The sequence below is a fragment of the Bipolaris victoriae genome, assembly GCF_000527765.1.
Source record: "Bipolaris victoriae FI3 unplaced genomic scaffold scaffold_15, whole genome shotgun sequence".
NCBI lineage: Eukaryota > Fungi > Ascomycota > Dothideomycetes > Pleosporales > Pleosporaceae > Bipolaris > Bipolaris victoriae.
Genome location: NW_014575377.1, coordinates 276374 through 299801, shown reverse-complemented (window position 1 = coordinate 299801; position 23428 = coordinate 276374). Strand labels below are relative to the sequence as shown.

Below are 23428 nucleotides of genomic sequence, written 5' to 3'. Positions count from 1 at the left end.
TGCATCCCTCGTGTTGCAGATGTACTTCGCTTAGAAGACTGGTCGCTCGGTTCCCGCCATGTGCGAAATTCCCAATATGATCGCTCGTTTCGTACAGTCCTTGTCGTCGTCGAAAGAGGTGGCTGGGAATCGGAAATCGAGTGAGGGATGGCTTGAAGGGGGCGATCCGCTTAGATACCGAGACGGGTCTTGCGCCAGTGTCGTCGCTTGGCGTTGTACCTTGGGGGTGCAATGTCAGTCCGAGTTCTCACGGTCATGACCAGTCTGTCTTGTGGCATTGCATGCAGTTCTGAGAGACACAAGAGTCCCCGAGAATGCTGCGAGTAAGTCATACCTGATGGTGTTGCCGGTCCTCAGGCGAATCCACTGAGGGATGGGGCGGTTCTGCTTCTGCGCTTTGGCAAGCTTCTGCTTGGTGCGGAATGACTTTTGGCTCTGCAAAAATCGTCAATAGGCGTTCCTACATGGCGGCATGACCGTAGGAGATGATATCATACCGGCATCTTGACTGCTTGTTGTGAGTAGTCGGATGTCGAAGAAGTTGTCGTTGTCGTGGAAAAGCGAATTTCAGGCTGTTAGCCGAGCTCCATGGTGCGCTGCCAAGCAGTCAGAAGTGCTAGACCGCATTGGGAGCTTTGGTGGTGCTAGTGCGGATGCCCCAAGCCCCCACCTCAACCTTCTTACACTCCTACACGGCATTGCGTTGTGCACTGCACATGTCCTCGGTTTAGAAATGTAGCGTCACGACGTCGTGATGCCTCATGGCGTGTCTGTGCGTAGAACCATCCCTTTCGCTCACGATCGCTATGTTTCTTCACAAGCAGTCGAGCGGATTGTCTAACTACGGAACAGGACGAATGAAATGACTTGTATACCATCAACAATCTTCCCCTTTTCTTGTATAATCGGAGTGTGCATAATCTGAGAATCGTAGCCATAGCAAGGTTCACCTCTCTGTTCGACAACTCACATTCAATATCACGAAAACCTCTACTGGTTCACAGCATGCGAATAAGATTCATCTCCAAAAAAAAAAGAAGACCATCTCGACCGATTCCATCATATACCGTCAACAACGAAAAATTCTCACCTCGATGCCATATCCTATCCTGAGATCGGCCAGCTCATTAAATAGTCTCATTGCCAAGCTTTTTAAAAGGCTCGCTTAACAAGAAGCATACTTTTGTGACAGCTTATAACATATAACTTTATGTATCTATCATCGCATGTAAACAACATGTCTTAACGAGTCAGGCTTTCAAATGGACTGAGCAGTCCGGCTGGGCATCCATTGAGCCATCGGCCAATAATTTGCCACAATCGTTTGAGGCGATATGGACATGGAATTGGTAATTGGTGGGTCTGGAACGGCTGTTCTGTATTATGAGGGATCGGTGGGGGAGTATGGGACAGAGGTGAGCGGACTCAGGACACGGAGAAGAGAATCGGGGAATAAGAACAGGGAAAGGTAGGTATGGCGCACATTGCCTGTCATCTCAAGACCCTGTTTCATATAGCGCCTGCACTATGCCTGGCCAAGGTGGTTGGGGGGGGAGCGTGAAACCTCGAAGGTGCGGACTTCAGGGTATGCAGCTGTACATTAGTCCGGTCAGAGTGGACCTGGCGTATAGCGACCGAGCAGAGCCGTGTCCACCAACCTATAACGCCAAGAAGCATAGGTGAGATTTTTTGTTCGCGAGCAGCCAGACGGGCTTGCGTGAAACACATGCGACGAATCTTTTGTCAGAAACCAATGGCGATCTCGGCTGGTACACCCCAGATTCAGCAGCGCGAGCTCTGGCCACAGCTAAAGTGGGCGCATCTGCAGGAGTTAGCGGAGCGAGGCCATGGCGATCCCGCCCTGGATGAAAGACCCTCTTGTTTCGGCGAACCTCCTCGTCGCATTCTGCCGCGTCCACGGCCGTATTGCGGTTCCCGGTGCCCTCTGCACCTCAGGCCTGAACGATTCCGCTGCAACATCACTTCGCCTGCATATCGCTCTGCATCTGCGCCGTGGTGGACTAATCCGCGCATTTTCCTACATATTACTGCCATCCAGCGTCTCCGCTGATCCCAATCATCCTCGCAGTTGCCCTGCGCCAGTGCGATAACCACCTCCACCTCACCCCCACGCCTGTCTTGCTTCTGCCGCGTTGACGCGCACAAATCTCATCTCAAGACATTGGGCATTTCTTCCATCCAAACTGAACCCAAATCGTCGCGTCTGCGCACTTTCTTCATCCCCATTGCCGCCATGACTGACTATCCTTCCACACCACCGCCCCCGTCGCCCTCCACGGCGACAATCCCTCGCACGTCAAGTGTGCCCCGTCTTACCAACTCGAAGCTCTTCTCTCCCCAGAATGAGGCCTCTGCCATTACTACGCGCGGTCACCACCTGCCCTCGCTACTACACAGCTCGCGCCGGCCGTCAACCATACGCAGCAACGAGCGTCGCGGCAGCGACACAGAGGACGAGGATATGGAAGCATACAGACATGGACTTATGATGGCGTATGACCGCGATTCGGACCGGAGGAGTAGCATCGGTGCACACATTCTCAACACACCCCAGATGCGAAGCCAACGGTTAATTGGAAACTCCAATCCCCGGTACAAGTGGGAAAAATACTACAAGCATGAAGAAGACCTCAAGGGCATGAAGAAGCCGATCCGCGAATACTACGAGCGCAACAACCAGCTTATCCAAAACTACATGTACATTGACCGTCTTCTCGACTCCTCGCTACCGCACAACCTCATTCAGGAGTACACAAACCTGGAATCGGGCGCGGTCAAGATCCCTACCACAATTACAGAGGAATCCTCGTCTACAGGGACGCCAGCCCTGGATGGCCGCAACTCCGGTACAGCCACTCCTGGGCTCTCCAGTGGGGGTAGAACTGGCTCATCGGGCAGTCTCAATGGCAATGGCAACGGCGCGCTGAAGCCCATGGTCAAGCGTACACCAAAGAACCTGTACAAAGTCCCCGAGATCGACGAGAACACGCCGCTACTGGCAAATGAAAATGCTATTCACGATGAGGACGACCTTGAAGCAGCCAAGTCGAAGCTCATGGACTGGGTACCAGAAGAAGATGAAGACACCGAAAGTCCCATTGTCAAACTGGCCCTCTACGTCAATCTTAGCGCAAACACGGCTTTGCTGATTTTGAAGATTGTCGTCACAATCATGACATCTTCGCTTTCCGTCGTCGCCAGTTTAGTCGACGCCGCGCTCGACTTTCTCTCTACCGCCATCGTGTGGTTCACTTCCTGGATGATTGCACGTCAAGATCGCTACGCATACCCTGTTGGCCGCAGGCGACTCGAGCCCATTGGTGTTTTGATCTTCTCCGTTATCATGATGACTTCCTTCTTTCAGGTCGGTATTGAGGGTATCTCACGGCTTACCGGCAAGGACCACACGATTGTCGAACTGGGTGTTCCTGCTGTTGCTATCATGGCCTCTACCGTCGTAATCAAGGGTCTCTGCTGGCTCTGGTGCCGCTTGATCCGCAACTCCAGTGTACAAGCCTTGGCCCAAGACGCCATGACCGACGTCGTCTTCAACACCTTTTCCATCTTCTTCCCGCTTGTTGGTTACTTTGCCAAGATCTGGTGGCTCGATGCTCTCGGCGGTATCTTGCTCTCTGCCTATGTCATTATCAACTGGGGTGCCACATCCGCAGAGCACGTTCGTAACTTGACCGGTGCGAGCGCGACTGCCGACGAGAGGAACATCCTGCTCTACATGACTATGCGCTTTGCTAAGAGCATCAAGCGAATCCAGGGTCTCCAGGCATACCATGCCGGTGACAAGCTGAACGTCGAGGTTGACATTGTCGTTGATGAGAATCTCAGTCTGAGGGATAGCCACGATCTAGGTGAGAGTCTGCAGTACGTTCTTGGTAAGCTTATCCCCCTATCCTGTACCACGATATGTGAATAAGTTTCTAACAAAGTCTACAGAAAGCGTACCCTACGTCGACCGTGCATTCGTCCACATCGACTACACAGACTACAACTTCCCAACACACATGTCGCAGCAGGAGTGAAAGAACCCACAAAATACCCCACAAATAACCAAATCTGGTCATCCATTTCTCGCAGTTTCCAGCAACCTGCAAGACCATCTCCCGCCGTTTCCTCCCCACATCCTTTCATTAAAAAAAACGGATGTTGGCTCCATGCCCATGGCATGTAGAGAAAGAGTAGAACGCTGCGTTCCTCACCATCATCCTTTGTATCAAAAAGAACTCCACGTTATTTTTCCCATTGAGAGAAAGCTTTTTTTTCTACTTCACTTGTACGATTAGGATTAGGACACAGACGGATTTTGTTGTACCAAGGGCAGATAAAAAGTTAGACATTGGCCATATACAACTACTATGCAAATATGTTTGGCTATAGAGAAAGAAAGAGAGGAGGATAAAAAATTCAAATAAAGAGTTTTTCAATGTGTGTGTGTGTGTGAAAGAGACTTTCTATTGCTATATCAAACTATATGATCATCGTATTTCTTTGCTCAAACCCCGAAACCCAAAAAAATCTTTCCCACATCAAAACCACCGCCCCTTTCGTATAATCTTTCGCACGCTCAGAAAAAAAAACATAACTTAAAAAAAACAAAAGTACAGTTAATATATTGTTTGTGTGTGATGTAAATAAAAGAATAAATAAATATTGTTCATCTACAAAGTTTCGACATATGAAAAGGAAAGAAGAAACGGGGACGAATGAGAAAACAGAACGAGAACGAGAACGAAGATGAATATATCCATGGTAGTAAGTGTAGATAAAGAACAGACAGATACACACACGGAAGTAAAAAACGTCGAACATCGCTTTCTCCAACTAGAACCAAAACAAAACAAAACAACAAGTTGTCATCCTCCCGCTTTGAAGAAAGAAGAAGAGGAAGAAGAAGGAAAAAAAAGGGCGAGACATGAACACACACGTATCCCTCATATCAATTCATTCATCTGTTACCTCTGCCACGGCCCGCGATCTCCAGGGTGTCTAGGCACACCCGTGACCCAATCGCCCGTAGGAGGTAGTCGCTGATCAGGCAGTGATCCGGGAGCCGAACCAGCACCAGCTGGCGGAGGGGGAGGCACACCTCTGGCATGACTAGCTCTGATAAAGCTGTCTCGGTGGTGGTGCACGTCACGGGCTTCACGTTCGCGCATATCGCGCTCTCTCATGTCGCGTTCGCGCATGTCTCGCTCGGCTTCTCGTCGCATGTGTTCGTCGCGGGTTTGCATTGCTGCGTGGTGCTGGGCCTGGGCCTGTGCTTGCTCTTCTCGGAGACGCTCAGTCATGCTGCGGTCCCGAGGGTTGCGCATGAAATGGTGGGGTGGCTCTTCGGGGGGAGGGCGTTGGCCGTATAACGAGTGATTTGCCACTCCGAGTGACGAGTGAGGTGGGTGTTGCAGAGGTGGGGGCTGGCTATGCTCAGACCTGGAAAGTGGAGTTTGAGTCTGAGACCTCTGACCAAGATAGCCTCGATCTTGAGATTGATAGCGCAAATCTTCATGCATTGGCGGACCCGTCGAACGCATTGCGGAGCTGGAATGTTGTTCGCGCAAGTAATCAGCTCTTTGGGAGAGCTCACGGCTAGTGTCGCGATCTGATAGTTGTCGATGGTCCATTTCGTGAGCGTCCCGAGGATCGCGAGGGCGATACGGTTCTGTCAGTCTGTTCAGCCCCTGGAAAGGATGCTGTCCATGATGCTCATTCGGCGTTTGTGGGTTGGAATAAGACATATTTGCGTTCGAAGCCTGCGAATGCTCGTTGCGTCCAGCTGGCTCCCTCTGCTGTACAGCGTGATTTGCCTGCAAACGTGGGCTGGGACGCATACCCATTGGGCCAGATGGGGGTCCTCCATTGCCTGGTGGATCCACCTGAGCGTACGGGTTGGGTTGCAGAATTTGCGCAGATTGCGCAGACGTGTTCATTGCCTGCACATGCTGTGCTGCGCTTGTGCCAGGCATAGCATGTCGAGACATTGATCCTGGCGGTCCGCTTATACTCGAAGCGCGTGAATGCGGATTTGACGAACTGCCGTATCCAGCAAGAGGAGGTGGGGTTGCATTTTGACGCGGGGTGTTGTGCTGAGCGAAGACAGACCGATGATTGAACATTCTCTCGTTGGCAGGAGGTGCTTGAGATAGCCCAGACTGTGAGGACGGCACAGAAGTTAGCTGCGGAGTCTGGCTCATCCCTGGGTGATATGGTTGTCGAGTTGTCCAGCTTTCACGCAAGCTTGGTCTACTTGCTGACGGCTTATCATCTGTAAGGTCGATGGGTCTATTCGATGCCGCGGCGGGAAGCGAGGATTGCTGAGAATACGATGAACGGCTGTAAGGAGGTTGTACGGCAATTGGGTCTTCGTATAGTGGGCGCCTTGATGAGGAATAGCTCTGGGTTGTCGGAGGAGGAGGAGCGACGGGCGCTGACTGTTGAGGGGTAGAGCTGTGCGATGGCGGACCTTGCTCGCTCGGCTTCTTACGTCTAGGCTCTTCTGGATCGGTGTCGTTTAGTAGAGACATGAGATTCGACTTGCGTGGTTCAGGAGCGGGCTTGTGTGCAACGGGTGGTGGAGTGTTGTGCATAGGTGGTTGATTGCGTTGCGGGTGCTGCAGTTGCGAATGGAGCATTGGTTGAGGCTGAGCTGGAGGGATTGCAGAAGGTGTCATGTTCCTAGGCTCTTCTTTAACAGGTGGCGTAAGGATTGTCGAGCGAGGCGGCAGCTGTTGCCCGATATGACTGGCGTTGGATCCTGGAGAGAATACTTCGGCAGTGGTTTGGTTGAGCGACTGGACTTGCGACGGATGCCGGGAGTGCGAGTATGGCAAGGGACGGTGCTCCGGGGATCTCAAGACCGAGCTTGAACGTACTGGCGCCATAATCGGTGGTGCACCACTGGGAGCAAAAGGCCTGTGCTGTGGCACCTCTGTGGATATCCGGCGAACATGTTGCTCATGGATCCTGCGTTGAATCTCCTGTTCTTGTGGGTGCTCAGATCTGCCAACAGTATCTCGTTCCTGGTAATGAAGGCTGCGGTAGACAGGTGAATGATGCTGCTCTTGGACGCGTGGCTGAGGAGTGCCATGCTGCTGTAACGGTCGATGCGGCTGCTGGCTACCTGATGGTTGCGAAGGTGGCCGGCTCTCAAAACGCGGTGGCAGGTCATCTGAGAAATACCCTGCTCGGGGCCCCTGCAATTGTGCCTTTTGCTGCGACATGGAATGCTGGTGGTGATGGTGGTGTTGTGCTTGCTGTGCTTGCTGCTGCTGCTGCTGCTGTTGTTGTTGTTGTTGTTGTTGTTGCTGCTGCTGCTGCTGCTGTTGCTGTTGCGGCTGCTGTGGCGGCTGTTGCTGTGGCTGGGCACGTTGGGGTGGAGCGGGTGGTGATTGCTGTGGTGGTATTGAAGGTACAGACGCGAGGCTAGTCTCGTGTAGGGCAGGAAATCCCGAATTAGGTACCAGTGGCTTGCTCTGCATGGGTCCTTGGGCAATACTGGGAAACCTCGAAGATGGATTGGGATGCGGTGGGGATGCCTTGGGTAGCGCAAGCGCATTTGGAGGAGGAGAAGCGTGTTCAGGCGTAGGCGCAATGGGGCGGACCGGTGCCGCTTGTGTACTCTCATATCGTCTTTTGGGTGCCGGAGTTGGCGTAGGTGGTGGTCCAAGATCTTCGCCGCGATCCCTTCGTGCATCTGCCTCTTTTGCGACTTGTTCCAAGTCCAGTTTGCCGCTCTCAACAAGGCGGAGGTATTGGTTCTTTATCATAGTGTGCGTCTTGGTGCCCATATGATTCGCGATTGCAATCCAGTCTGTGCCAAAGTGTGCAACGTTCTTGTCGAAGTCCTGTAACTCTGAAACCGACCAATAGCTTGATGGACCAGGTCTCGCACCAGGCTGAGTCTTGGGACGCTCCATAAGGTTGCCCGCCATACCAGGGAGTTGCTGCAAATCACTGGACATGACTACCTGCTCCTCCATGGGTACAACGTGCATGGGCACGGGCATCTCATCCAATGGTCGCTTACTTGCATCATCCTCCATCTTGACACCAAAAGCCTTTTCTTTCCGATCGGGTTTGACAACTGAGCCCACGGGGGCCGCAGCGAGTGGCATGTTCTTTGGCTTGCGACCAAGCTTTTCCTTTGAGGGCTTCCCTCGCCTTCCAGCCTTCTCTTGCGAGCCGTCGGTGTCAGTCTGCCTGCGTGCGCGGGCTGGAGTGACATTTCCGGAAGTTGGATCGAAGTCTGTCTCCGTGGGACCAAATGTTGGTGCAGCCGAGCGCCTGGGTCGCCCAGTTTCAGTGACGGGCAAGGGTTGTCCGTCCTCGCCTTGCACTTCAGTTCGATCCATGTTGGCAATAGCACTACGGCCCCGACTGACGCCTCCACCACGTTTCCTAGAAACACGCGGTTTCCGCAGTTTGCCTTTGTACTCTCTGCCCCACTTGGTCGCATAGTAGTGATTGATACAGTCTTTGTAGGTACGCTCAGTTCCAACTTCCTTGTACAAGACCTCAGCCAGCTTGCCCCATTTCTTGGCATATTGGTCCTTGTAGTTGTACACCATCACTCGATGCTCTTCAGGTGTGAAGTCATCCTCCGGTGGCTCGTAATGGAACACAAAGATGCCCTGGCCGGGTTCGCGCTGGAAGTTGTAATCGATGAATCTGCGCCTTTGGGCCTCAGCCTCGGTCAACTCCAGGGGTACGTCTGCTTCTTTTTCAGGGTCAGCCATGGCCTTTCTCGGTTCCTTGTCTCTTTTCCCGAGCTTCTCTTCCTCAGCAGTCTTCAAGGACTCCTTGATAACAGCCTCAAGATCCAGCTCAGTAGCCCATCGGCTCGCATGGTTTCTTCGGCCTGTAGGTGCTAGAGATCCATCAAGTATTCCAGTCATGGCAGCGTTTTGCGCATCGGGAGTGACGGCCTTTAGCAATGGCTCCGCAGATGGCTGCCTGTCATTTTCATCCTGCTCGCGCTCTTCATCCCATGGCCGAATATGCAGTCGCCACTCTTTGTACACAGCAGCATATCGTCGAAGGGTCTGGTCAATGCTCATTTCTGGCTCAATGCTCTTGCGCAACTTGCTCCGAATAACGTCCATGACAGAGTCTGGTAAGGCAGGATGATCTTGTCCAATGTCGGATAGAGGTGTGGGAGGGCCAGAACCAAGATAGGGTAGCGAACTCAGGTCAGGAAGAGTCTCTTGATCAGCAGAAGTCTCCCGGCGAAGGCGTAGTGCCATCGTAGCAGGTGCTGTTGATCTTTCTTCAACCTCTTCCTTGTCTTCCATTTCGACGTCTTCAGAGTCTTCAGCTCTAGGTGTTGGTAGATCTGCTGTAGTACTGTCTGGTGGCGGCTGAGGAGCTGACAGCATGTCAGGCACTGTCTTGGCAGACAATGAAACTGATTCTTCTTGAGGCAAAGGTGTACCCATCTCTTCTACAGATGCTGGTTCAGGCCGTGCTTGTGGAAGATGGTCGACGGTTAGGCAGGACAGTAGAGCAATTTCTTGCAAAGGCGTCAGGGCGCGCAAGTGTGAAGCACTCAGATCCACACGCTTGGCCTCCAGACGAGCCCGCTCCCGGTTGTACTTCGCTTCCGACTCAGCAAAATCCTCTTCGTCGAGATCCAAGTCGTCGTCAGAGTCTTGTAAAGCTTCCGGCGCAGATGATGCAGCAGACATTGGCGGCTTGACCATTTGAGGCGACGCCTCTGCCATGACGACATCGGAATGGCGCCTGGTTTCAATCGGTGTGGGCTTAGGCGAAGGCATGACTGGCCGTTCTGCTGACAAGGCTCGCTCTCTAGGCCGTTCGGCATCAGTCGACACTCTAGAAAACGAAGGCGACACTGATTTCGCCTGTGAAGTCCGCTGTGGCTGTGTAGCCGAAACACTGTTCTCAAGCCTCGGAGCTTTGGGGGCATTGCCAAAAGATCGCTCACGATCTTCTGTGGGAAACTCGCGCTTGGTTGGGATCGATGGCCGGTTCGATGTGAATCCAGGTCGCACCCACTGCATGCTCTTCGGGCCTCCGCTCAAAGGGCCCCTGGCCAGCGGGAACCCAGATCTATCAGCTTGATTATATGGTGGAGGCGGCCGAGGAGCCATTGGTGTTCTGTCGGCCTTTGGACCAGTCGGGATGTTCGCTGGTAGACTCTTGGGAGAAGTACTCATTACAGGCCCACTTCCACTACCAACGCGGGGTCCAAACGTGGAAGGAGCAGCGTTGGGAGATGCATCCCGAGGGGTGTATGGCGGAAGAGTGGCTCTGGAGAATGAGGGCGAAACATTGGCTCTCAGGGCAGCTTGGGGAGCGGTTGGCGGCGCACGCGGCCTCGGAGCTGGGCCCTGGGGCGGAGATTTTGCCGTGTTCGATGGGGCCGTTGGTGCTGTTGGAGGAGCAGATGGTACGTTCGAAGGGCCTTTGGGTGGCGTAGGCATTTGTGGCGTCACAGGAACCTTGACAGCTACGGTGTCCGAGCTAGATGCGTCATTGGCATGGGATGAAACAGTGGCAGGCGGAATAGCGGGTGGCTCCATCCGCTGGGTAGGCGGAAGTGGAGGAGGTGGAGGGCCAGGCCTGCTCTCTAGATTCGGTGCATCGCTAAGCGGAGGGCGATCCGGTGCACGATCAGCTTTGGGTCCAGTAGGCGGGGCGGTGGTAAGACCAGAGGGAATAGCTGATTTGGGAGCAGTAGGAACTGTAGGTGTTTTTGCGGGTGTTGTGGGAACAACAGGCGCAGTCGAAGCAGCAGGTCCAGATGAAACAGCAAGGGCTGTGGGAACTGAAGGAGTGGGGGGAGCCGCTGAGGATGCTGGAGCAGGCTGAGCAGGTTTTGGCGGTGCTACTGGAGCAGTGCTTGGTTTGATATCAGTGACGGGTGCTCTCCACACGTTAGACCCACCGAAGGCCGGAATCGAAGCGGGAGGTGATGATGCTCGCGGAGCATATCTTTCTCTCGATGCTTCTGCCCGGCTGGCCAACAGGGCCTCGTCCTTACCAGGTTCCCGACGGACATCCTTGGCAGAGAGCGGATCGATGGCAAGGGAAGGCCGTCTTGGGTAGGAATCGCCCTGTGAGCCCAACCTATCAGATGGAGATGCATGATGGGAAGAATGAGGCGTTGGTCCTGTAGGTGTGCCTGGAAGATGCCTTAGGTCGGAGGGACCTGGTCCACGGTGGGTGTCTAATGCGCGTAATCCGGGTTTTGCAGTACCTGCAGGACCAATGTAAGAATCATACTCTCGGGGAAACCTCCGGTCATCACGGTCTCTTCTGTCAAAATCGCGTTCTTCTCGAATATCCCGTTCTTGACGTCTAGGAGGAGTCCGGCTTCTAGGGCGATACGATGTACGTTCTGGTATCCGGTCACGTGGATCGTGATGTCGGTCCCGATCGTCACCATGGAAATTCCTACCGCGTCCTGCAAACCCACCTCGTCCTCGACCTATGCCTCCACCACGGTAGGATGATGCCGTACCAAGAGGAGGGGGGTCAGAGTACGTTGAGCCTGCTGAGAGAGGGCCGTCCCGTGAGTTGCGTCGAGCGCGGTTGACATCTAGATCACGCGGGGCAAAGTCTCTCTGGTCGCGTAGATCCCTGGAATCTCGAATGGGCGATCGGCGTGGTGGAGTTGGTCGTCTCTCGCGTCGATCAAAGTCGCGATCTCGGTCGCGGTCTGCTCTCCAGGAATTTTGGGAGTTGTGTGAGAATCCGGGCCCGCTGCTCAGTGGAGGCGCGGTTCGCAGTGGAGTTGCCTCACCGCGTCCAGCGAAACCTCGGGCCCTTTCATCACGTGGAGCTGGGGATGCGCCTGAGGGTGGTCCAGCTGGTGGACCACGTGGCGCATCGGCCAGTGATTTGGGGCCTTTGGGGATTTCGCGTGGGAAGCCGGCTGGCTCTGCATTTGGGCGAAAGGTTTCATTACCCCTTGGGGGGTATCCTCCACCGCCTCCAAAGGCGGACGGTCTTCGATCCCGGTAGGGCGGAGATCTGTCGCGTGGGTATCTGCCATTGTCGGGGTACCGCGAGGCAGACATGATGATGGTCTCTTGCTGTGAATGAAAACTGCAATTGCGGCATGGGCACAAGGAGGGTTCAGCGGCCAGGTAAGGAGCGATTTGCCGTCGTTAGAGAGCGTGGTCGCGTGATGAATTGGTTGGGTTTTGTTGGATTGGCTGGATTGATGGTGTGGATGGTGCAGTGGTACAAGGATGGGATCAGAGCAGCAGCACAGGCGGTCCGGGCAACGGGCAAGTTGAGGGAGAATAGGGTTGAATGGAAGAGGAAGGCCAAGTGCGTGATTCGTCGAGCCAGGCGTGGTGTCGTAGGTTGACGTCGGTCAGGTACGTAACTCAAGGTTCGTGTTTGCAAGGCCGTGGTAGACGAGGCGCTAGCGGTAGGGCCCGTGCTTTGAAACCAGGGAAATGAGGGAAAGCGCCAAATCCCCGATCCGCGGTGGAACAGGCGCAGCTTCTCGGCGCCGGGCGCTGAGATTCAATCTGCTGCCGTCGTCTCTGGCGCCCAAAGCGTGCGTCTCGCGGGGGAAACGCGTGCAATGGGGGCGGGAGGCGGAGAGGGCTGGGCAGAGCAGCTGCTGGAGCTGGTGCAGCGTGTCGGGGGCAGGCAGAGGGCGCTGGGAGCCGTGTAGGAGAGATTGTGCAGCCCGTCGACGTGGCGCTGGGATGGTTTGTGAGCGAGAGTCCCGGGCACGTGAGGCAGCGGGTGGGAGGGAGAGTTGAGGTTGTGAGGAGGGGGGGGCTGTCTCGCCGGGCTGCGCACTGGGGCTCTGCTACGGCATGGAGACGTGCAGAGAGACGTCGTCGCAACGAAGGTGTGATGATGGGAAGGGGAACGTCGAGGAGACCAGAACACGAGAACGAAGCACTGACACCCAGCCATGACGGATGCCTGCAAGTCAAAATGGACGCCCCGGTTGGCCTGCAACGGCTAGCGAGGGAGTCCATGCAGGCCATCGAGGGCGCGTGTGATTGGGTGCCGACTTGGACATTTGCGATTCCTGCAGGGGTGGCAGCAGCTGGTTTTGCCTCAGATTTCTGCCCCGGTCGCGCTAGGCCGCTTGGGGCCACACGTACACTGTCCGCTGCACACCACCGCCCTCGCTCCTCGACGGCCACACGAGGCCGCAGAAAGGCATGCCGACGCGCCCCCTCGCTGCGCTGCGCTGGCCTCGCCTGCGCCTGGCACGCACTGCACTGCACTGCACTATACACACCCACGGCGACAGCAGCCAGAGCCTGGCCGCGCCCGCTGACCGTGAGGAGAGGGGATCGACCCGAGCACTAGCCTCACACACGCAGGGATGACAGTGCCACGCTTTAGCCTCCCTCCTCCTGGCCACGGGTGTGGGGGCTCTTTTTCCTCAAAAATCTGCCGCCACACTGCCTTGCAGGGTGCACTTTCTGCGTGCTCCAACAGTCAGTCGCCAACGTCCAAATACGCCGAACCCCCTCCCCGCCTCCTCCACCACCTCGTCGTCTGCGGCCACCGAGCCCACCCATCGTGACGCGCACTCGGCCATGGCAAGCACCTCGTCCGCACCCGCCGGCGCCACAGATGCCGTGCTGAAGCCATCCGAGCCGGTGCCTGAGGGTGTGCAGCAGGTGCAGGGCATCGACTTCAACCAGCATGCGGCGCGCCCCATCACCGTCGACGAGCTCGTGAGCGGCTATGCCACCATGGGCTTCCAGGCGACGTCGGTGGGAGCGGCTGTGCGAATTATCAATGACATGGTGAGTTGGCTGCTTGCTTGCTTCTGTCCCCATGGCCGGCATGCGCGTGCCAGTGCCAGTGCCAATGCCAGCGTCAAGTGCGGAGACTGCACTGCACTTGCCCTTGGCTACCTACGCCGCCGGGAAGGCTGCCGTCCGTGCGCCGCTCCTAGCCATTGTCCCCGAAAGGCGAAACGTTTAGCCTGATTTAGCCATACACGACCACCGCTCAGCCTGCCGTCCACACTAAGGGGCCAATGCTAATACCTGACAGCGCGCCTGGAGAGACCCTGAGACGGGCGACCGCACAACCATCTTTCTGGGATACACGTCCAATCTCATCTCGTCGGGCCTGCGCGAAACACTGCGCTACCTCGTCCAGCACAAACATGTCTCGGCCATTGTCACTACCGCCGGTGGTGTCGAGGAGGACTTTATCAAGTGTCTCGCCCCCACCTACCTAGGCTCCTTCTCCACGCCCGGCGCTGGCCTGCGCAAAAAGGGCATGAACCGCATTGGCAACCTCGTTGTCCCCAACAGCAACTACTGCGCCTTCGAGGACTGGGTCGTGCCCATTCTCGACAAGATGCTCGAGGAGCAGGAGGCCAGCAACAAGACGGACGAGCCGCTGCACTGGACCCCGAGCAAGGTGATCCACCGCCTGGGCAAGGAGATCAATGACGAGCGATCCGTCTATTACTGGGCATGGAAGAACGACATCCCAGTCTTCTGCCCAGCGCTCACAGACGGAAGTCTAGGCGACATGCTGTACTTTCACACGTTCAAGTCATCACCAGAGCAGCTGCGTGTCGACATTGTAGAGGACATTCGCAAGATCAACACGATTGCAGTCCGAGCAAAGCGGACAGGCATGATTGTCTTGGGCGGCGGACTGGTGAAGCACCACATCGCTAATGCGAACCTGATGCGCAATGGGGCCGAGAGCGCCGTCTACATCAACACGGCCCAGGAATTTGATGGGAGCGATGCAGGCGCGCGGCCAGACGAGGCTGTCAGCTGGGGAAAGATCAAGCTGGATGGAGACAGTGTCAAGGTGTACGCAGAGGCCACGGTAGTATTCCCGCTCATTGTGGCGGCTACTTTTGCACGAGTGGCCGCCAAGGCAGAAGACTAATTGAAACCAAACAAAAAAAGTGAGCATTGCAAATAACGGGCATGGCTTGTGCAAGGTGAAGCTGCAGCGAGTTTTGCATGGAGCAACGTTGATGGTGCGGAGAGAGCTGACGCAGGGAAGGCGCGATCGGGCCCACCTTCCCCACTGGGCCGACAACGCTAACGTGACTGCCTGGCTAGCCGGTGACTGTGGAGCAATCGATAAGCAGCAGCGCGAAGCTGAGGTGCCGCGATTCCTCCATGGTGATGATGATGATGCCACTGAGCAGCGAACCATGCCACGCAGCCCTATGCCTATGCGATGACTCAAGCACCCCAGGCCCCGCCATGACAAGACGAAAAAGGGCGCCTGGTGCTGATGGCGACGCCCTCCACGTCAACTCTGCGGCGTGGTGGGAATAGCGTTGCCTGGGGGGGTGGTGGTCGGCCGATTGCCAGGCAGCTTTACCGCCTCACTCTACTCTATTCTGTTGGCAAGCTGCCGCACGCTGGTAGGCTGCAGCTCTCTCTTAAGCTCCAGCCACGCCTGTACCTGACCTCACCTTTTTCCCACACGAGCCCGGCCTCTCCAGCTCTTCCCTCTGCCACAGCCCCAAGTAGATAAACCCCCCCGCGTGCCATCCGTCTGAGCTTTACACTACATCCCTCGTGCTACCTGCTCGCCAACGCGACCGCACCACCGACTTGTTGACCTCACCGATAACAGCAGCCGTCCACCTACCTGCAGCCTCGTGCATATTCCCTCTCGCCAATCCCTTGTCTCGCACCTTTACCCAACTGTCCATCTCTGCTTCACTCGCAAACAAGTCAAACGCTCCTTCCTCGCTTTCACATGCGCCTTCATCTACTCTTCAACCATGAGTGTCAGCGTCGAGCGACAGCCGCTGCACTTTAGCCAGCAGCTCTCAAGCCCTTCTCGTTCACCAACCCATCTGCTTCATGCTCACACGCCTACCTCTCCTCAGCCACAGCCTGCTGCCGACATGGACGTGAGCGCCTCCAACAACAACAACACATTGCCACCCGTTGGCCAGGACCACGACCGGACCGATGCTGAGATGCAGGATGGAGACAATCCCACTCATCGCGACGCCTCCACCAACACAGTCGCTGTCGAGATCTCTGCTATAGACGAGGATGCCATGGACGTGACACCGGATGCTGAGCCCGACGCATTACTACTTAATCATTCGTCTTCTGAAGCACAGGATAGTACTATCACTACACCCCTGTCCCCTGTACCAGACGATTCTGTAAGCCTCACTTTACATTCAGTCTTAGACTTGGGTGTTTCAATGGACCCAACACTAACACACAACCAGGCTGAGGCTCTCTCAAACGCGATCCCCCCTCCACCCGTAGACCCTGGCTCTGTGCCTCCGCCCGCCCCTCTCAACCTACAGCCCCCGCCTCCCCCACCCCCCGTCGAACCCGCACGTTCCGACACGGATTCTTCAGACGAGGACGAAGAGCATTTGCCATGGCACCCGCTTCAAGAAGACATGTCTTCGCCCGATGAAGACGAACTCAGGTACATCGAAGAGCGAGGCGAACACAGCGCCTTGGACCACGAATACTGGGAGAAGGAGGCCTTCAAGCCGCTCGAAGATCCGGAATACACTGCGGGCGAGGCGGGCCGCATCCACTGGGCCATTAATACCTACAACGGAACACGGGAGAAGCCCAATCATGAAATTCTCATGAGATCCGATGTCGTCACCATTGGCGGACATCAGTGGCAGATCAAGTTCTATCCTAAGGGGAATGACTCCGAATACCTCAGTGTCTATCTGGAGTGCTTGAGTGTCATGGATCCAAAGGACAAGGGCGACCAAGAAACTGCCAACGACGCCCCAACACAAAACGTTAGTGAGCCAAAAGACGAGGAGAAGTCTGGCGACTCTACGGTATCTACCGAGAATACGTCAGACTTCGCATCGGAGCGGCGTGAAAAGGCTGGATCAACGCCTACGGACGCGGCGGCCCCACTTCCCCGAGTCGAATACCAACATGCTCCACTCCCGCTTCTTGGATCGAAAAAGGTGCCTAAACGCCATAGCGTGGCTGCGCAGATATGCGTCGTTCTGTACAACCCGACAGAGCCTCGCGTGAACTACTCGCGCAATGCTTTGCACCGCTTTTGCAGTGGATCTCCAGACTGGGGCTGGACGCGATTCCACGGTCCTTATTTTGAGATACCTCGCCGCATGCACGGCCAGCGAATGGCACTCCTCCGAGATGACAAGCTCGCATTTACCGCGTACATTCGCGTCGTCAATGACGAGACTGACTGCTTGTGGGAGCACCCTATCCGAGATAACATCTGGGACAGCTTTGCCATGACTGGACTGCAGGGTCTTGCGCTTGGAGAAGACGCCAGTTCGCCAGGTGGGAACATGATCTCAGCGGTTGCGACATGGATGCTCTTCAAGCCTTTTCGGCAATTCTTGTACAGTATAAACGTGCCGGACCCTAATGAGGAGCCGTTGGTTCGCCCAAAGCCGCTTGTCACTGCATTTCAGCAAGTTCTGTACATGTTGCGAACCCAAGTGGATCCAGGAGCCGGCGCAGTTGCTCTCGACGACATCCTGGATGCCCTTGATTGGTACGGTATACACGAAGGCCTCAACAAGCTAGATGTAATCGAGATGTGGGAAGTCCTACGGCTCAAGCTTGAGGAGGAGCTTCAGGATACGCCTCATCTGGCGAAGCTTCACGCTATCTGCGGGCCAAAGCGCGATCACTCGAGTAATGTTCCAAGTTATCGCGTGCCTGTAGTGGGTGTGGAGAGCATGCAAGAGGCTGTGAATAGCTCGAATGGCTTTACTGCTCCCGGGCAACCGCTACCTGAGCTGTTGACCATTGAGTTGGAGCGGCACGCATTCGATGGTACAAAAACCCGTTCTCACATCAAGCTGCTCAACAAAGTCACGCTAGATGACAACATCACAGTCAACGGCACTACGTACACTTTATACGGATTTGTAGTCCATAAACAGACCCTACAATCGTATGTGTATCAGCCAATCATTCGACCCGAGGGTCCCGGATCTCGTTGGTACAGCTATTCGGACAGCAAGGAAGAGAATCAAGTGAGGTGCCTCCCCAAACGTCTTGCAGTCGATGTGCACGAAGGCAAGCCCGGCACAGAACAGGTTGTTGGCAACGATCCAATCGCTTACATTGCGATGTATATACGCGACGACGTAGCTCAGTCGGCTTTTGTGTCAGACGCCGAGTCTGAACAATGGCAAGTACCGGAGTGGATCAGGCTAGAAATAGAGAACAGAAAGAGTTCCAGAGGCCCTACACCGATACCAACGCTGCCTACCGAGCAGTCGGTACCTGAAGCAAAGCCAACCGTAGAAGCAAAGCCGCCCAAGACATTGGAATTCCGGGTTATCGAATCCCGAGTGTTCCTCAAGCATGAAGGACCTGGTCTCTTTGATGCTTTTGACTCAAAATGGGCGGATACGGACTCTGAATTCATTCATACGGTCTCGTTTTCAGACCAAGATGGTTGCAAAGAGATCCGCGCCAAATTGATGGACACACTCACGGGCGTCAAAGATCCGCGACAAATCAAGTTCTGGTTTCTGGACCCAATGCGAGGATCACTCGGCAGGCCCAATCTTCTCGGTACTGGGAGGATCGAGTTCTCCGCTGGCAGCTACGACCAATACACTGACAGCAAGGAGTGGACGCTAGAGGAGTCCCCAGTCGCATATCGGAGGATATGGGTGCATGTCACCGATTACGAAAAGCTCCCTGAGCTGCCCACGGAAAAGGAAAATGAAGTGCCCGAGCTACCTGCAAACGATTTGCCTTCTTCTTCTTCAACTAATCAGGAGCCTCAAGAGAATGTAGTGAGCCCGCAGGTGAATGGAAACACTGCTGAACAGCCGTCGAATTCACACCCACCCCAACTACCTACAAGAGTAGAAGACACGCCTATGAGCGAGGTAGAGGAGCCTGTTGCTGCACAGATTGATCATTCCGAACCTCCTGTTAGACAACACGAAGATCCATTGCACACAGAGCCTGCTCAAACCGACGATACTGCTATGATCGAGGTAGAGTCAACTCCTGCGACCGATCCACCAGCTGTCGACGTGGTCATTCCGAGCTCAACGCCTGATGATACAGAGATGGGTGGCACGCAAGAGGAAGTACCGCCTCTCTCATCACCACCACCACCACCTCCTCCACCAATGGACATTTCCTTCGAAAATATACCGCCACCTCCCGAGCATATACAGCCACCTCCACCCCCACCAGCGCGCACCCCTTCGCCCAAGCCACCAGCAGACGAAATCTATTTCTTCCTCAAGTTTTGGAACCCAGAAAAGCAGGCTCTCGAATCCAAGGGTTCGCATGTCACTCTCAAGTCCCACAGAGTTGATGAGACGATCGTTGCTTTGCTTGGACTTCCGGTAGAAGAGAAGAAGAAGCTGGAAATATGGGAAGAAGAGGATATTGGTACTACGCGCGCTCTTAGGCACCGTCGCACGTTTACGCAACTTGATCTTCACAACACAAGCATCATCATTGCCGCTATGCCTATCAGCGCTGAACAAAAGGGCGCTCTTGCAGCCCGTGCTGCGTTTGCGGAACCCCAAGCATATTTAAAGTTCCGCTCTTTTGCTCGAAACTTTCCTCACAAGCTCAACGGTCACTTTACATACAACTACTTCTCGAGTGAATGCTACAAGGGCGAGATTGTCAACGGCTATCGTCATGGTCATGGAACTCTCATCTACCACTCTGGCGCCGTCTATAATGGCTCCTTCCGCCTGAATCAACGCCACGGCCACGGATTGTACACGTTCCAGAACGGAGATACGTATGATGGCGATTGGGTTGACGACCAGCAACATGGCACTGGCACGTACGTCGAGGCGACGAGCGGCAATACATATGTTGGTGGATGGCAAAACGACAAGAAGTTTGGCGAGGGCGTTACGCACTGGAAGAATGCCCAAGAGGCCGAGCGGCTTTGTAGAATTTGTTGGGACGGCGATGCTGAGGCTGCCTTTTACGACTGCGGACACGTCGTAGCTTGTCTTGCTTGCGCAAGGGAGGTACAGAGCTGTCCCGTCTGCAGGAAGAGGGTGCTGAGTGCCATGAAGCTTTACTATGTGGCTTGAACGGCGAACACAATCTTGCAAAGTTGTGTGGTCAAAGAGTGTTTATGTTTCTTTTTCCTCTTTTGGAGTTTGGAATTCGTTTAAGTTCAAGACAGAACTATCGGCCTCCTGAGCGTTGGGATGGCTCAGAGGAGGGGAATTGGATATTGGTGAGCAAGGGGCGTTTGGTTATGTTTTGTCTCTTTCTACACTCTCTTATTTTATCTATCTTTACTGCCGCCTTACACCCACAGTGCTAGCCTGCACTATCTTGTATATTCTAGCCCTCTTGAATTCATAGTCAGGATGCTTTGGGGAGTAAACGGTCAAAGTCTGTGGGGGGATTGCGACCTGTGGGAACGGTTTATATTTGGTCAATACATATATATTTATATTCGACTAATGTGAATTGTCATGGAAAACAGTCAAGTATCCGTGTATTTTGTGAAAGAGTTTTGTACGGGCCCATGGAAGCCTTTTCAAATATGTTCAAGTAGTAACCAAGTCCAAAAGTTAATTACACTATCGATTCACATATCTACACAGTATACAAGACAATCTCCGTCCGCCCAGTCCCCAACTCAACCACACCACCCTCCTCCTCCTCCTTCCCATCCACCTTCCACCCCCTCGGCACCCTCATCTCCCCTTCAACTCCCTCAGGAACCACAATCTCAACCCTCGCCTTCTCCCCCTCAACCCTCCACCCCACCACCAACGCCCCAAACGGCGTCGGCACCCTCCCCTCCACACTCTGCAACCCCAGATACGCCACCGCCGGCTGCACAAGCACCCGCTTATACCCCGGCGTGACGGGCGTAACACCCAGTAGATACTCGGGCAACACATACGTCGGCGCCGCCCCCCAGGGATGCGCCAAACTGGTAAATCCCGTGATTCCGGGCCGTCCATCGGGTTTTACGTATTCCCAACTCGCACCGCTGGCGTAGCGCTCATCGTTTACCATGCTCCCCCAGAGGCCATCTAGGAGATGCGTAATACCCGTCTTTGCGGCATCGATGCCGTGTGCCTGTTGGGCTTGGAATAGAGCTTCGAGGAGGAAGCCGGAGGGGTTGGGGGCGAGTTGGTAGTCGGGTGTTTCGGCGTCTGAAGAGGTGGTTTTGTAGCCTGCGCCGAAGCGGAGGCGTTCGAGTTGCTCGAGGGAAGAAGTGATTTGGGAGGTGTTGGCTGCGCCGCTGAGGATGGACCAGGCGAGGCCTGTTAGGGAGAAGTTGCCCGGGGAGGAGAGGGCGAGGGAGTAGGTTCCTAGGGCGGGGTTCCAGAGGTGAGTGTTTAGAGCGGCGTTGAGGGAGTGGGCGGTGGTGTTGGCCAGGGAGGCGGTGGCTGTGTCTTGGAAGGCGAGGGCTAGGGGAATGATTTGTTGGAGGGCGAAGGACATGAGGCCCGTTACTGCGGTGCCGTTTGCGGGGCCGAGGAAGGAGCCTGCGGTGGGTGCTTCGGGGCTTCCGGCTACGAGACCGGTGCTTGGATCTATGTAGGTGAGACGGGCTTGGAGGAGTGCTTTGATGTTTTCCCAGTACGGCTCTAGGCCCTTTGCGTCACCAGTGTAGCGGTAGTATTGGCCGATTGAGGCGAGGAAGAGGTCTTGGTAGTCGACTAGACCGGGTCCTGCTGGGTCTGCGTCCGAGTATTCTGGTCGCGTGCCCAGGCGTGCGGATATGGGCACGAAGCCGGCGAAGGGCCCGGATTTTGCCTGGTAGCCAAAGGCGTAATCGATGGATCCGAGGATGTAGTCCCAGCGGGTGCTCGATTGAGCCAGTACGCGGACAGTGTGGTAGAAGTCTCCGATCCAGACTAGACGGTCGCGCTTTGCGCCATCTAGACAGACGGAGTGGGCGAGCGGTGCTACGGCGTACTCGGCTAGGACGCTGGGAGATTTCATGTCGTTGGTGTAGATAATGGTCTTGTTGGATGCGGCGACTGATACGTTTGAGACGATACTGATTTGATCTTGGAAGCCTCCGAAACCCCATGTGCCTTCATACCGAGACGCCGTGCTGAAGAAAACAGGAGGTGATAGTGGCGGCGGCAGTGGGACAAAAGCAACGTTCTCTCCGTTGAGACTGATGCTGTATCCATCCTCTTTGATAGCCGTAACGACGTGGTACCACTTGTTCTCTTCCACTGAAATATTCAGAGGGTAATACTCATTCGCAGGCGTTTCTAGAGTAGACTGATTGAGCAAGTTCCAACCAGCATTGAAGATCAGAGTATTAGGCGGAACCAGCGTTCTGTTCGTGTTTACAAACGTATTTTGCTCTGGATAGTTGGAAGTCAAGACGAAATACGGTCCGAGTGGTTGGATCGCGCTAGCTATACGCCACCCTGTTCCGCCTCTTACAATCTTTGTATCAAACTCCAGTGTGTAGTTGGCAGCGCCCATTACACGCCCGATAGAGGATTGAGCGCTGGCCTGGCCGCGAATGTATGCTCCCTCGTCGGTTAGCTCCCAGGTCGAAGGCGCATTGCCGGCATCCACACAAGCCGCTTGGACGACTTGTCCACCAAGATCAAAGATTTTGTTGTAAACGTCGTGACTGGTCTTTAGATGACCTGGTAGCTGATCCACATCTTGGTGCTCGCTTGTTGCCCGGAAGCCAACGCTCTTGATGGTCAAAGAATGGTTCGTAAGCAGACGGATGGTCTGCCATCGCTGCCCACCTTGCACAAAGAAGCTCTCAGTGTGACCTCCACTGGTGATGTTGAATGTCTCAACCCGCCAACTGTTCGCCAGGCCGTTGGAAAAAGTCCATGGTCCATCAGCATTTTCGTCGTCCAGGTATGCAAAGGCCTCTGTATATGCAGCCTCAATTTGTGCTGGGGATGCGCCTTCTGCAACGACAAAGAACGGGAAGCCAGCAACCTCAGTACCGTAGTCGAGCGTGAGGACGGAATGCGCAGGTGACAGCGTTATTTCGGTAGTATTGTCGTAACTCAGGTCAGCTACTTGAACATCTCCGCTGAGCGAGTATCTCCTTGGATAGACGTTGCCATAGTCGACGAATCTATGGTTTAACATCAGTTGGTAGTAGTGTAAATGCTTTTTCCGGCACTGCTTACGCGTAGGCAGCCTGACCCCAAGTGCAAGCACCCAGTAGGTACATATTGAGGTTGACCATCATGGAAATCTGCGCCAGAATGCAAATGCTGGCTGCCACCATGAGCGAGCCCTTAGATGCTTTTTAACATAATGTTTATCCCTGTAAACAAGCCATCGGGACTTTGCGCACTGTTGAATGCCCGATGGTGGGCACACTGTCTATTGGTTAAGGATACCCCAGACATGCACTCCGCATCTACCGATCGCATTACGGGGTCCCCAGATTTCTGGATTTGGACTACCTCGTTGCTTGCATGATGCCGTCATGTAGGCTTTAGGGGGCT

The 23428-nt window shown here is 54.8% G+C and overlaps 6 protein-coding genes across 6 annotated transcripts; 3 read left to right on the top strand and 3 right to left on the bottom strand.

Moving 5' to 3' along the window:
* Positions 1-170: 170 nt before the first annotated feature.
* COCVIDRAFT_23909 (hypothetical protein) lies at positions 171-503 on the bottom strand (the record flags this gene model as incomplete). Its single annotated transcript, XM_014704397.1, has 3 exons — positions 171-219; positions 335-435; positions 498-503. The coding sequence occupies 3 exons, from the start codon at positions 501-503 to the stop codon at positions 171-173; spliced, it is 156 nt and encodes a 51-aa protein (XP_014559883.1).
* Positions 504-2254: 1751 nt separating this feature from the next.
* Positions 2255-4058, top strand: COCVIDRAFT_90464 (hypothetical protein; the record flags this gene model as incomplete). The annotated part of the gene is made up of 2 exons (XM_014704485.1): positions 2255-3911; positions 3973-4058. 2 exons carry the CDS (start codon positions 2255-2257, stop codon positions 4056-4058), a joined length of 1743 nt encoding a protein of 580 aa, XP_014559971.1.
* A 930-nt stretch (positions 4059-4988) lies between these two features.
* COCVIDRAFT_90636 (hypothetical protein) lies at positions 4989-12071 on the bottom strand (the record flags this gene model as incomplete). The annotated part of the gene is made up of 2 exons (XM_014704484.1): positions 4989-7288; positions 7397-12071. The coding sequence occupies 2 exons, from the start codon at positions 12069-12071 to the stop codon at positions 4989-4991; spliced, it is 6975 nt and encodes a 2324-aa protein (XP_014559970.1).
* Positions 12072-13571: 1500 nt separating this feature from the next.
* Positions 13572-14898, top strand: COCVIDRAFT_34994 (hypothetical protein; the record flags this gene model as incomplete). Its single annotated transcript, XM_014704483.1, has 2 exons — positions 13572-13784; positions 14038-14898. 2 exons carry the CDS (start codon positions 13572-13574, stop codon positions 14896-14898), a joined length of 1074 nt encoding a protein of 357 aa, XP_014559969.1.
* Positions 14899-15754: 856 nt separating this feature from the next.
* Positions 15755-20044, top strand: COCVIDRAFT_23905 (hypothetical protein; the record flags this gene model as incomplete). The annotated part of the gene is made up of 2 exons (XM_014704396.1): positions 15755-16150; positions 16220-20044. 2 exons carry the CDS (start codon positions 15755-15757, stop codon positions 20042-20044), a joined length of 4221 nt encoding a protein of 1406 aa, XP_014559882.1.
* Positions 20045-20561: 517 nt separating this feature from the next.
* COCVIDRAFT_13295 (glycoside hydrolase family 78 protein) lies at positions 20562-23148 on the bottom strand (the record flags this gene model as incomplete). The annotated part of the gene is made up of 2 exons (XM_014704371.1): positions 20562-23049; positions 23105-23148. 2 exons carry the CDS (start codon positions 23146-23148, stop codon positions 20562-20564), a joined length of 2532 nt encoding a protein of 843 aa, XP_014559857.1.
* Positions 23149-23428: the final 280 nt, after the last annotated feature.